Raw genomic sequence first — 15,085 nt, 5'->3', positions numbered from 1 at the left:
ACCCCATCTGTCATTGGCGGCTACTTGCTGCCATTGAAGTTGGGTTGTATTTTGGAGGAACCTATGTGTCTCCTCCCTACATATGATGCTGGGCACTTATTGGCTCTGGTAGGAGACTTCTGGGTATAAGAGAGGGCCTCCCACTCACAGACCTTGTCTGATCATTTGGCTGTTTTGCTGCAGCCCTCCTTGCTGTTTGCTGCAGCCCTTCTTGCTGCAATGTCCTTGGGATTTTTCATTCTTACCTGAGGTATTTTTTCTTGTTTTGCACTCAACCTTAGAACTTTCAGCTCTTACAGAGTCATGGCCAACTCATATTTGGTGGATATAATAAGTTATTTCAATTTGGGATTCGCATTTTATATTCCTCTTGTTTGGTATTATTTGTATACCCTTCCTGTACTATCTTCACCTCACTTAATGCTACCACCTGGCTATTTAGATTACTTATGGCTTCTCCCTTCCCCTACCATCCACCAGGTATGTTAACCCATCACCTGTCCCTATCTAACACTTTAGGTTTATTTCCAGGAGTTCCAAAGTGGGGGTTTTGCTCACCTCTTCTCTGCCCAGCCTACAGGTCATTAGCTGCCCTCAGCTCCAGGTGGAAAACCCCTGCTGAGGTTATCCGCAGCTTTTGAGATCTAGATGCCATTTCTTTTAATCTCTGGGTTTGAACTATATCCAATTTATTTTTACATGAGTATATGCAGTCAGACTTTTTTTGGACTCTTTTTACTGAAATTGGATATACCGTTTAATTAAATTAATTTGTTCTTTTGTTCTCCATTGATTATTGAAAACAATCTGTAAATTTATTTACAGAGTGATAGGGTTTTTTTCATAGATGCACATACAAACCAACTGCGACTGTCTCCTGATGAAGTGGGCGTTGTCTCACAAAATACATAGAGATTACAGTATTCGCAAATTAATATTGATCCATTTATCATTATGTCGGCATCTTGAATGTACATTGTTGAAATGGTGACCTTACTATTTACACTATGAATGTGAATATGTATTTACAGTGGGGACTGAAAGTATTCAAACCCCCTTAAATTGTTCACTCTTTGTTATATTGCAGCCATTTGTAAAATCATTTAAGTTAATTTTTTTTCCTCAATGTACACACAGCACCCCATATTAACATGAAAAACACAGAATTGTTGACATTTTTGCAGATTTATTAAAAAAGAAAAACTGAAATATCACATGGTCCTAAGTATTCAGACCCTTTGCTCAGTATTTAGTAGAAGCACCCTTTTGATCTAATACAGCCATGAGTCTTTTTGAGAAAGAAGCAACAAGTTTTTTTACACCTGGATTTGAGGATCCTCTGCCATTCCTCCTTGAAGATCCTCTCCAGTTCTGTCAGGTTGGATGGTAAACGTTGGTGGACAGCCATTTTTAGGTCTCTCCAGAGATGCTCAATTGGGTTTAAAGCCGGTGGGCCAGCTGAAAAAAAAAAACACCTGTCCCTCGGCTCTCAGGTCCCGGCGCCGCTATTTGAACTAAGGGAAACAGGCAGTGGAGCCTTGCAGCCTCACTGCCTGTTTCCCACTGTGCATGCACGAGTCGTGCAGCGCTTTGTGAATGGGGCGCGCTGTGTTGTGGGACACACACAGTTCCCCAGAAGACAACGCGAGGAGGAGAAGACTGAAGATCACCACGGTGTATGAAGTGGCAGATTAGGACGATCTGCCTAGCAACAGCCATTTCTGGTAAGTTTTTTCATTTTTTTTCCTTTCAGATTTTTAGGAACATTTTGATGTAATTTTTTTTTTTAGGGTGGCCCTCCACTTTAAGTCAGGACTCTGGCTGGGCCATTCAAGAACAGTCACTGAGTTGTTGTGAAGCCACTCCTTCATTATTTTAGCTGTGTGCTTAGGGTCATTGTCTTATTGAAAGGTAAACCTTCGGCCCAGTCTGGGGTCCTGGGCACTCTGGAGAAGGTTTTTGTCCAGGATATACCTGTACTTGGCCCCATTCATCTTTCCCTCAATTGCAACCAGTCATAATGTCCTTGCAGCTGAAAAACACCCCCACAGCATGAAGCTGCCACCACCATGCTTCACTGTTGGGACTGTATTGGACTGGTTTTCTCCATGCATACTGCTTAGAATTAAGGCCAAAAAGTTCTATCTTGGTCTCATCAGACCAAAGAATCTTATTTCTCACCATCTTGGTGTCCTTCAGGTGTATTTTAGTAAACTCTATGCGGGCTTTCATGTGTCTTGCACTGAGGAGAGGCTTCCGTCAGGCCATAAAGCCCCGACTGGTGGAGGGCTGCAGTGATGGTTGACTTTCTACAACTTTCTCCCATCTCCCGACTGCATCTCTGGAGCTCAGCCACAGTGATCTTTGGGTTCTTCTTTACCTCTCTCACCAAGGCTCTTCTCCCCCGATAGCTCAGTTTGGCAGGATGGCCAGCTCTAGGAAGGGTTCTGGTTGTTCCAAACGTCTTCTATTTAAGGATTATGGAGGTCAGGAACCTTAAGTGCAGCAGAAATTTTTTTGTAACCTTGGCCAGATCTGTGCCTTGCCACAATTCTGTCTCTGAGCTCTTCAGGCAGTTCCTTTGAGCTCATGATTCTCATTTGCTCTGACATGCACTGTGATCTGTAAGGTCTTATATATACAGGTGTGTGGCCTTCCTAATCAAGTTCAATCATTATAATCAAACACAGCTGGACTCAAATGAAGGTGTAGAACAATCTTAAGGATGATCAGAAGAAATGGACAGCATCTGAGTTAAATAGGAGTGTCACAGCAAAGGGTCTGACTACTTAGGACCATGTGATATTTCAGTTTTTCTTTTTTAATAAATCTGCAAAAATGTCAACAACTCTGTTTTTTTCTGTCAATATGGGGTGCTGTGTGTACATTAATGAGGAAAAAAAATGAACTTAAATGATTTTAGCAAATGGCTGCAATATAACAGAGTGAAACATTTAAGGGGGTCTGAATACTTAAGGTCCCCCCTGTATCTTTTTTATGCAAATCAAATACATTTATTTTAATCGTTTAATTTGTATTTTTATACATTTGTTGTACTACTTTAGAGCACCACTCCCCAAAGTCCCTTGAATAAATTGTCCTCTGTTTTTTTTTTTTTGTACTGGCTGGAAAGAAGTTAAACAGCTAGGGCGATCAAAGGGTTAAATGTGTGCCTAGTCAGTGTTTTGATGAAAACTGTGTGCTGCTTTTACTAAGGGAAGCAATAGATTTTATTTTCTGCTTTGCAGGGAAAGAAAATCCATCACTTCTCTGCTGACAGGACAGAACTCTGTTCTGTGTGTCTTCCACATGATCGACGGGTGCTGTGTCTAATCACAGCACAGTTGGGTCCACGTCAGTGCACGCGCCCCCTACCCGGAAGTGTTGGATCACATAAATAGTATGTGATCCAGCATAGAAGAGTCGCCATGCCATCATTTATCTATGCATACAGTTGGCAAGCGGTTAAAAGAGTTGAGTAATTAAGAGATTAAAGGGGGATATAGTCGACATGTATAAATACAAAAGTGGTCCATATAGTAAACTTGGCGTAGTTTAACCTTCACATACGGAATGCACATGTGCTACAAACATTTGCCTTAGCAGGCCATAGTTGGTGTGATTTTTCTTTCCTACGACCACAAGTCAATGTTGATGGGGGAATCTCTACCGCTAAGCTATTGTGTTCTCCCGGCGCAAGGGGGGGGGGGAGCATGGAGAGCCATTCCTGCCAGCTGGCCTAAGAGCTGTAAAAAAAATGAAATAAACTGGTTTTGGCCAGTTCAGTAGATTGTTTTAAAAAAGAGCAGGACGCTTTCCTAAATGCACAAAATATAGCTGGATATTAATATTTAGAGGGAATAACGGCAGGGGTAGTTGATCCAGTGAAATTCCGATTGTCTCTTGGGGATCAGGAATTAATGTTTTCCCCTACTGGGGCAAATTGGATGATACTTTATTGGGTGTTTTTTGCCTTCTATAGCCCAACTGTGGCTATAGGATTGTGTATATGGAGGTTTTCTAATTCGGTGTGTGTTTTATTGGTTGAATATGGACTAGTGTCTTTTGTTCAACCTGGCTAACTATGCAACTATGTCAATGTATAATTCTATAAAACTAAAGGAAAAAAGCCTAAAAAAATAAAGCAGACACCACATCTAGGAATTGCTGAGCTGCAATTTAATAAATGTTTGTTTGTTTTTGAGTTTAACAGCACTTTAACATCTTATTTCTAGGTCAAACACGATACACAAGTTCCCCCACTGTATTTTTAATGGCATAGAATGTAAACTGAACTAAGGTAGCTGGCTTAATATCTTTTTTTTACTTCTGCTTTACAACCTACTGTGCCTAATTGAGACAACTTGTGCATTATCTTTAATGTAACTTCCTCCTAATCTCTTTAATTGCAGGATGGTGGAATACTCTCTGGATCTGCAGAATATAAACCTGTCTGCAATCCGAACTGTGCGTGTCCTCAGACCACTGAAGGCCATCAACAGAGTACCTAGTAAGTATCTGATTTCTGCAGTAGGGATAGCCTTTGCCTCTGAATTTTTTTTCAGTCACATATCCCAACATGCTCTATAAGATTGCAGCTGTAGAGCATGCTGAGAGCCACAGCTGGAAAGTCATATGCTGCTTTTGTCTACTCTTCCTGGATATCTCTTAACTGTTTGTTTTTGTTGTCAATAAGAGGCGGGTGGAATTGGGGAAAGTGTTATCTGTTTTCGGTACTTCCCTTAGCTCTATGTCATCATTTCCTAGACTTAAAAATTACCATTCTGTGTTAACTTGGTAATCACATTAACACCATTCAAGTTGTGTTTAGCAACCTAGCTTGTCCAGACCTGGAGCTAAGGGTATCCACTATGTGTTCCACCCCCCTCTCCCTGTATTTTTTGTACTGTCTGTCTGTCCATACTGTACTTCTTCTCTCAGGGCCACTTCTGCCTTTAGCTCTTCATCTCATCGCCTGTCTTTCTTCGGCCAATCAGCGGCTTACCTTTGTTACTAAGCCCCGCCCATTCCATGCGTCCTCGTCCAGTTGTGTCACGTAAGTGCTTGATTCTTTTATGTATTTTAATGTTTCTCTCGGCCGGTTGTTTACATTGCTTCTAAGTCATTGTGCCATTCACCTTTAGGACAGTTACCTAAGATACTGTTATACCAAAATTGTATACAATCATTCCAGAGCCTACTGACAATGTTTTTAGTGTCTAGATATCAAGCGCTTGAAATGTCAAGTTTCCCATTTCTAATGTAAGTTTCTTTAGAAAAAATTTCATTAATATTAGTTAACAGGCCAGCTACAGTGCTGTAGAGGCTTTCATATCCACAACTGAATGATTACAGGTTTAATTCAGTCCATTATAGAGGTATTAAAACTGCTGTCATCCATGGTACTACAGACACTAGAGAATGAAGAACATTCAATGGAACTCTAATAAGACCTGCACATTTCGCTCAGGACATGATTACATCCTATGTGACACTCTCAAACAGTTTAACAATCAAGAAGAATCATTGTTGAAGTGTGCAATAACAAAACTAGGAGGAAGCCTAATCTCATGACATTAGATTTTGATCCCTTATTTATGAGGGGCTTTTGGTTCAATCTGGCCTGATTTCACCCATTTAGTCTATCAATATGACTACTCAAAGTACAAATAAAGATAAAACTGTAAATGAAAGCGAGGTTAAATCCAACATTTTGAGCTGCCACCAGGGCAGGAAGAGAGGGAAATATCTTTCAATGGGGACACTTGTTCCCATTACAACCCCCTAAGAGGGAATTTTCCCTCACATTGGAAATATATTTTCTCACTTTCCATTGAGTATATAGGGCAGAAAATGAAGGAAAAGGGAAGAAGACACAGATTGCCAAAAAAAAACCTTTTGAACTCCATCCCCCATTTTATCCAAGAAGTAAAAAAAAAAGTCTTGACTTTAGATATGCTGTAATAAACAAAATAGAAATAAAATAGACTCATGATAGTATACTCTAGATAATAACATGAAAGATCTTAACCATCCTACCTCATATAATCAGTAGTAGGTTTGCCATCACACTAACCTATGAGCTAAGCCAATATCAACATAATATAAATGTTGTTTTACTACCAAAACTGTGGCACTAGGTTTTACAAAATCCAGTGGTAGAGTTTACTGGTTTTGTACAAGAGGAGAAATAGAATATATTGATCCTAAGTTCAATTTGAATGACCATTTACTGTATGTGCTTTGGAAAGTTGAACATCAGGATTTTTTTGTACATGACTGGATAATTGAAATGAATACAGCCTCACCTTATCCATTTAGCTACAGGAACATTCCCTTTGGAAAGTAAAAATTATGTATTATTTGTAAACCAAGAATACTGGGTTGCCACATGAGTGGATGCCTAACATTAGACCTGATGATCTTACTTTAGGGCCGATACTATATCCTTTGGAATCTATCCATGGCAACTAAAAAAAAGGTTGTTGATTTGCAAATATTATTCAGTTATGAGTGATCAAATGCTAAAAAAAAGGGGGGTAAATCTGCGGCGCTAATTATAATATGTAAAACCTCCAAACCATACCAAGAGGTTACATAACCAGATCTCCAGGTATCGATAATGTCTAATGCTTGATCTTCCACTAATTTGTGCAATCAAAGGTCACAGAAAAAGCCAATATTGCATCAAAAAATGAAATAACTAAAACAAAAAACTAAAGAAATCACAAAATGGGAATACTTGGTCGCTGTTTATAAATAACCCATACAAATATACATAAATTGAAGATCCACTGAAATAAATAGTAAAAATTATTTGAAAAAATTATTGAAAAATTAGAACCACAGACTCCACAGTTAAACAGATCTTCAAACCACTACTCAAATAAATGAATCCAAATTAAAACATATCCTTGTAAACTATCCGAAATTATGATAGTTAGTGCAACAATCAAAAAATAGATGAGTGATAGGTGCAAATTCACTGGTGAAACAATAAGTGTAATTTATGCAGGATAAAAAATCACGATCTAATAATATCAAAACTATAAATAGATAAGACTAAAAGTGTCTAATGAAAAGGTAAACCATAAGTAGCAACATATGTGATCTAACAGGGTGTACAAGAATAATCCTGCAGAAAGCAATAAATTTAAATAGAGCAATCTCCAAAGCGTCCCATCCAAAAAGGAAACAAATCAATCAATAAAAGTAGCAAGTAAAAATACTGCAACAAATGTGATCACACAGAGTGTAGATGAATAAATAGTAATTAGAGAAGATAAATAAACAGTCTCAGAAAAGTCCCTGTTTATTTATCTTCTCTAATTACTATTTATTCATCTACACTCTGTGTGATCACATTTGTTGCAGTATTTTTACTTGCTACTTTTATTGATTGATTTGTTTCCTTTTTGGATGGGACGCTTTGGAGATTGCTCTATTTAAATTTATTGCTTTCTGCAGGATTATTCTTGTACACCCTGTTAGATCACATATGTTGCTACTTATGGTTTACCTTTTCATTAGACACTTTTAGTCTTATCTATTTATAGTTTTGATATTATTAGATCGTGATTTTTTATCCTGCATAAATTACACTTATTGTTTCACCAGTGAATTTGCACCTATCACTCATCTATTTTTTGATTGTTGCACTAACTATCATAATTTCGGATAGTTTACAAGGATATGTTTTAATTTGGATTCATTTATTTGAGTAGTGGTTTGAAGATCTGTTTAACTGTGGAGTCTGTGGTTCTAATTTTTCAATAATTTTTTCAAATAATTTTTACTATTTATTTCAGTGGATCTTCAATTTATGTATATTTGTATGGGTTATTTATAAACAGCGACCAAGTATTCCCATTTTGTGATTTCTTTAGTTTTTTGTTTTAGTTATTTCATTTTTTGATGCAATATTGGCTTTTTCTGTGACCTTTGATTGCACAAATTAGTGGAAGATCAAGCATTAGACATTATCGATACCTGGAGATCTGGTTATGTAACCTCTTGGTATGGTTTGGAGGTTTTACATATTATAATTAGCGCCGCAGATTTACCCCCCTTTTTTTTAGCAATTGTCTCTAGGTGTGTGAACACTATTATTTGTGGCTGCTATTTCTTCTATTTTTGACATTGTTGAAGTTATTTTATATTTTTTATTGTTGGCTTTTTAATATTTAATATATTGGTGTGCGCACAAGTACCTATTATCTTACTATGAGTGATCAAAACATACTCCACCAGAATCTTCAGCCACTTGTGTTTCTAAGCAATTCAGGATTAGCACTAAATCAACAAATCATTGCAGCTTTTATAGTATTGTAAGGTGTTACTAAACACACATTGCTAGAAGATGTGGTAATTAAGGGGAATAGCCATAGCGTAATTTTTGTTTGGTTAAGGGAATTATATATATGGCCATATTTTGCCAGGATGGCACTACAGTAGTCTTCAGGACTCAGGTTATTATAATAGGAAGGAAGAGAAAAGGCAGATTAGGAGCCCATTCACACCAGTAAGGTCCATTACTGTGCATTTAACACACACGTTATGTTGCGCATTAGAATGCAGTGCGTTAAGACAGGCTGCCTAATGTAAGGTGACCATCTTTTTAAAATGAAATCCGGGGACATTTTTTTTTTATTGTCAAATGGTAAACTATTTTATAAGCATATTTTCCTCAAATGATATATGCAGTGTATGTGGTATGTGTTTATGGAATGATTGTATGATATATACTAGGGATGTGCTTTATGTTCGACTCGAACATCGGTTGTTCGCCAGTTCGCCGAACAGCGAACAATTTGGGGTGTTCGCGGCAAATTCGAAAGCCGCGGAACACCCTTTAAAAGTCTATGGGAGAAATCAAAAGTGCTAATTTTAAAGGCTTATATGCATGGCATTGTCATAAAAAGTGTTTGGGGACCCGGGTCCTGCCCCAGGGGACATTTATCAATGCAAAAAAAAGTTTTAAAAACGGCCGTTTTTTCGGGAGCAATGATTTTAATAATGCTTAAAGTGAAACAATAAAAGTGTAATATTCCTTTATATTTTGTACCTGGGGGGGTGTCTATAGTATGCCTGTAAAGGGGCACATGTTTCCCACATTTAGAACAGTCTGACAGCAAAATGACATTTGTAAAGGAAAAAAGTCTAAATCTTCTTATTCTCCATCTTCTTCTTCCTCCGCTCTTCTCATCCCGCATCTTCCTCCTGCTTCTTCTCCACTCCATCCGCACAATCCGCCTCAGTGCGAGTCTTCCACTGTGTGACGCTTCGGTTCTTCTGACACTTCTTATATAACGGAGGGCGGAGCCACCTGGTGACCCCGCCCTCCTCTGGCGCACGGGGACTTGGGGGGACTTCCCTATTTTGTTGTCAGAGGTGACGGGGTCACCCGTTTACGTAACCGGGTGACTCCGCCCCCCTCTGACAGCACGGGGAAAGCCATAGGGAAGTCCCCGTAAAGTCCCTGTACATCAGAGGAGGGGCGCCCCCACCCTCCGTTATATAAGAGGTGTCAGAAGAACGAATCATCACATGGCAGAAGACTCCCACTGAGGTGGATCGTGTGGACAAGGCCAGAAAAGAAGCAGGAGGAAGATGTGGGACGAGAAGAGCGGAGGAAGAAGAAGATGGAGAAGAAGAAGATGGAGAAGAAGAAGATGGAGAAGAAGAAGATGGAGAAGAAGAAGAACACCGAAGAAAGACCAGAAGAAAGAAGATAGAAGAAGAAGCGGAAAGAAGAAGAGATTAATAAAGGACTTGTCAAAAACTGTCTCTTGTGTTTTTTAACCTTTTTGACACTTTTTTGTGAAATGGCAGGGGTACATTTGTACCCCATTACCAATTCACACGGGGGGGGCAGGATCTGAGGTTCCCCTTGTTAAAGGGGGCTTCCAGATTCAGATAAGCCCCCCGCCCGCAGACCCCCACAACCACTGGGCAAGGGTTGTGGGGATGAGGCCCTTCTCCCCATCAACATGGGGACAAGTACCCCAAAGCACCCTCCCCATGTTGAGGGCATGTGGCCTGGTACGGTTCAGGAGGGGGGCGCTCTCTCGTCCCCCCCTCTTTTCCTGCACCCTACCAGGTTGCGTGCTCGGATAAGGGTCTGGTATGGATTTTTGAGGGGACCCCACGCCATTTTTTTTAAATTTTGGTGCGGGGTTCCCCTTAATATCCATACCAGACCTGAAGGGCCTGGTATGGAATTTAGGGGGACCCCCACACATTTTTTTATCAATGAACTTTTACGTGTATTGTCGGACCGACAATTCATTACCGCCGCGGGTAGTTTTAAATGACTTTTTTTCCTTTACAAATGTCATTTTGCTGTCAGACTGTTCTAAATACGGAAAAAATGTGCCCCTTTACACGCATACTATAGACACCCTCCAGGTACGAAATTTAAAGGAATATTACACTTTTATTGTTTCACTTTATTAAAATCACTGCTCCCCAAAAAAACGGCCGTTTTTAAAACTTTTTTTTGCACTGATACATGTCCCCTGGGGCAGAACCCAGGTCCCCAAACACTTTTTATGACAATAACTTGCATATTAACCCTTAAAATTAGCACTTTTGATTTCTCCCATAGACAATTCACTATAAGCCAACACCGCTATTACTTCATGACTTTTGTTTCCCTTTAGAAATGTCATTTTGCTGTCAGACTGTTCTAAACACGGAAAAAAGCGCCACTTTACAGGCATACTATAGACACCCCCAGGTACGAAATTTAAAGGAATATTTCACTTTTATTGCTTCACTTTAAGGATTATTAAAATCACTGGTCCCAAAAAAACAGCAGTTTTTAAAACTTTTTTTTGCACTGATACATGTCCCCTGGGGCAGGACCCAGGTCCCCAAACACTTTTTATGACAATAACTTGCATATAAGCCTTTAAAATGAGCACTTTTGATTTTTCATGTTCGTGTCCCATAGACTTTAACCACTTGACCACTGGGCACTTAAACCCCCTTCCTAACCAGACCAATTTTCAGCTTTCGGTGCTCTCACAATTTGAATGACAATTACTCAGTCATACAACACTTTACCCATATGAAATTTTTATCCTTTTTTTCACACAAATAGAGCTTTCTTTTGGTGGTATTTAATCACCGTTGGGTTTTTTATTTTTTGCGCTATAAAAGAAAAAAGACTGAAAATTTGGTAAAAAAATGAATTTTTCTTTGTTTCTGTTATAAAATTTAGCAAATTAGTAATTTTTCTTCGTAAATTTTGGCCAAAATTTATACCGCTACATATCTTTGGTAAAAATAAGTACAACTTGGTGTATATTATTTGGTCTTTGTGAATGTTAGAGAGTCCAAAAGCTACGGTGCCAATATCTGAAAATTGATCACACCTGAATTACTGACGGCCTATCTCATTTCTTGAGACCCTAACATGCCAGAAAAGTACAAATACCCCTCAAATGACCCCTTTTTGGAAAGAAGACATTCCAAGGTATTTAGAAAGATGCATGGTGAGTTTTTTTGAAATTGTCATCTTTTCCCACAATTCTTTGCAAAATCAAGATTTTTTTTTTTCTTTTTTTTTTTTTCACAAAATTGTCATATTAGAAGGTTATTTCTCACACACAGCATATGCATACCACAAATTACACCCCAAAACACATTCTGCTATTACTCCCGAGTATGGCGATACCACATATGTGAGACTTTTACACAGCATGGCCACATACAGAGGCCCAACATGCAGGGGAGCACCTCCAGGCGTTCTGGAGCGCCCAGGCCAATTCTGACATTTCTCTCCTACATGTAAAAATCATAATTTATTTGCTAGAAAATTACATAGAACCCCAAAACATTATATATATTTTTTTTAGCAAAGACCCTAGAGAATACAATGGCAGTTGTTGCAACTTTTTATCTCGCACGGTATTTGTGCAGCAATTTTTCGAACGCGTTTTTTTGGGGAAAGAAACAGTTTTGTGCTTTAAAAAAAAACAAAACAGTAAAGTTAGCCCAATGTTTTTGCATAATGTGAAAGATGAAGTTACGCCGAGTAAATAGATACCCAACATGTCACCCTTCAAAATTGCACACTCTCGTGGAATGGTGCCAAACGTCGCTACTTAAAAATCTCCATAGGTGACGCTTTAAAATTTTTTCCTGGTTACATGTTTTGAGTTACAGAGGAGGTCTAGGGCCAAAATTATTGCTCTCGCTCTACCGATCGCAGCGATACCTCACATGTGTGGTTTGAACACCGTTTTCATATGTATGCGGGACTTACGTATGTGTTCGCTTCTGCATGCGAGCACACGGACATGGGCGCTTTAAATTTTTTTTTTTTTTTTCATTGTTTATTTTACTTTATTTATTTTAGTTTGACACTTTTTCCCCCCCAAAAAATTTTTTGATCACTTTTATTTCTATTACAAGGAATGTAAACATCCTTGTAATAGGAATATGGCATGACAGGTCCTCTTTACAGTGAGATATGGGGTCAATAAGACCCCACATCTCACCTCTAGGCTGGGAAGCCTGAAATAATAATAAAAAAAAAACGATCTTGGGTTCGATCGTAGCGGTGAGTCGGTAGAAGCACCGGAGGGTGGCGGGAAGGGGGGGGGGCGTCCCTTCTCGCCTCCCATAAGAATGATCAAGCAGTGGAACAGTAGCTATGATCATTCCTATGGTGTAGGAAATCGATGGCTGAAAAAGCTGATATCTGAATGATGCCTGTAGCTGCACCCATCATTCAGATATACCCGCTCAAAGTCAAGGACGTCATATGACTGTGGGCGGGAACTGGTTAAAAATTGCGGAGTATTGCGGGCTATTGCAGAGTATTGCGGGGTATATTGCAGAGTATTGCAGGGTATATTGCAGAGTATTGCAGGGTATATTGCAGAGTATTGCGGGGTATATTGCAGAGTATTGCAGGGTATATTGCAGAGTATTGCGGGGTATATTGCAGAGTATTGCGGGGTATATTGCAGAGTAGTGCCCGCGTATATTGCAGAGTAGTGCCCGCGTATATTGCAGAGTAGTGCCCGGGTATATTGCAGAGTAGTGCCCGGGTATATTGCAGAGTAGTGCCCGCGTATATTGCAGAGTAGTGCCCGGGTATATTGCAGAGTAGTGCCCGGGTATATTGCAGAGTAGTGCCCGCGTATATTGCAGAGTAGTGCCCGGGTATATTGCAGAGTAGTGCCGGGTATATTGCAGAGTAGTGCCGGGTATTATGCAGAGTATTGCAGGGTGTTATGCAGAGTATTGCAGGGTATAGTGCAGAGTATTGCAGGGTGTTATGCAGAGTATTGCAGGGTGGTATGCAGAGTATTGCAGGGTGTTATGCAGAGTATTGCAGGGTATAGTGCAGAGTATTGCAGGGTATAGTGCAGAGTATTGCAGGGTGTTATACAGAGTATTGCAGGGTGTTATGCAGAGTATTGCAGGGTGTTATGCAGAGTATTGCAGGGTGTTATGCAGAGTATTGCAGGGTATAGTGCAGAGTATTGCAGGGTATATTGCAGAGTATTGCGGGGTATATTGCAGAGTATTGCGGGGTATATTGCAGAGTAGTGCCCGCGTATATTGCAGAGTAGTGCCCGCGTATATTGCAGAGTAGTGCCCGCGTATATTGCAGAGTAGTGCCCGGGTATATTGCAGAGTAGTGCCGGGTATAATGCAGAGTAGTGCCGGGTATTATGCAGAGTATTGCAGGGTGTTATGCAGAGTATTGCAGGGTGTTATGCAGAGTATTGCAGGGTGTTATGCAGAGTATTGCAGGGTGTTATGCAGAGTATTGCAGGGTATAGTGCAGAGTATTGCAGGGTATAGTGCAGAGTATTGCAGGGTGTTATGCAGAGTGTTATGCAGAGTATTGCAGGGTGTTATGCAGAGTATTGCAGGGTTGGCTGAGCATTGAGGGATGGATGGATGTGACTGCAAATGTCACTGAGCACCGCTGTGGGCACTACACATGCAGCCCACAGCGGTGCTGCCATCCGATCCCTCCCCCTCTCCCCTCGCACTGTACCGATCGGTACAGAGAGGGGAGGGAGGAACCGGCGTCATGAGATGACGCCGGTCTGTTGACATGTGATCGCTCCGTCATTTGACGGAGCGATCACATGGTAAACGGCCGCGATCAGCGGCCGTTTACCGTGATCCGTGATGCGCCGGGTCCTCTGGACCCGGCGGTCACGGAAGTTCTTGGGTGCGCGCCCCAGGGGGCGCGCGAGAGCAGTATTCTGGGAGGACGTCCATGGACGTCCACCCAGAACTAGCCGACCGCGCTGTTGCCGTCTTTCGGCTATGGCCCGGTCGGCAAGTGGTTAAAGGTGTTCGTGTTCAAACAAATTTTTCGCCTGTTCGCGTGTTCTGGATGCAAACCGAACTGGTGGGTGTTCGGCTCATCCCTAATATATACACAGTAATTCTCACATTTCGTCAATGAGATAAAAAAAAGATACTTCTTAGATTTTTTTTTATATGACTACCAAATGTTAAGAAGATAAGATAGAGAAAAAACTTGGAGGGAGGGATGGGGTTGCGCTACCTGTGGGCGTGGTCAGCAAATGGAAGTTTCTTCATGGTGTACAATGGTGAGCAGTATGTCCTGGCCTCTGTATACCAATAAAAAAGCCAACAAATGCAGCACAGCCCTACACTTCCTTTATACAGTTCTACAAATGGACTTATAAATGCAATGGTAAAACCTATAAAATAATATCCGGTGCAAATCAGCCAATGTATTGCAATATAGTAGTGATTGTGTCACCCCCTCTGCAAAAATATTTGAGAAATTGCAGAGCTGCAATGTTAAAATAATGGTAAAACCCCCTACATGTATTAGAACATAGTAGTGATGGTGTCACCCTCTGCAAAAGGTAAGAAATATTGCAGAGCTGCAATGTGCAAATAGTGGTGAAACCCCCTATATATAATCGTAATATGTACAATTGATGTACATATTTTACATTTTATTATGATTATATATAGGGGGTTTCACCACTATCTGCACATTGCAGCTCTGCAATATTTCTTACCTTTTGCAGAGAGGGTGACACCATCACTACAAGGTTCTAATACACTGATT

The 15,085-nt window shown here is 40.2% G+C and overlaps 1 protein-coding gene across 2 annotated transcripts in view; it reads left to right on the top strand.

Moving 5' to 3' along the window:
• Window positions 1-15,085, top strand: part of CACNA1I (calcium voltage-gated channel subunit alpha1 I) — a 3,871,666-nt gene that overhangs the window by 595,556 nt on the left and 3,261,025 nt on the right. For both annotated transcript variants that reach the window (XM_073592660.1, XM_073592661.1), the window contains one exon: window positions 4,413-4,510. In XM_073592660.1, coding sequence (XP_073448761.1) covers window positions 4,413-4,510 — 98 coding nt within the window. The remainder of the gene's footprint in view (window positions 1-4,412; window positions 4,511-15,085) is intronic.

The sequence above is a fragment of the Aquarana catesbeiana genome, linkage group LG07, assembly GCF_042186555.1.
Source record: "Aquarana catesbeiana isolate 2022-GZ linkage group LG07, ASM4218655v1, whole genome shotgun sequence".
Lineage (NCBI taxonomy): Eukaryota > Metazoa > Chordata > Amphibia > Anura > Ranidae > Aquarana > Aquarana catesbeiana.
Note: the sequence above shows the minus strand (reverse complement) of the source record. Positions and strands in the feature narration are given on the sequence as shown.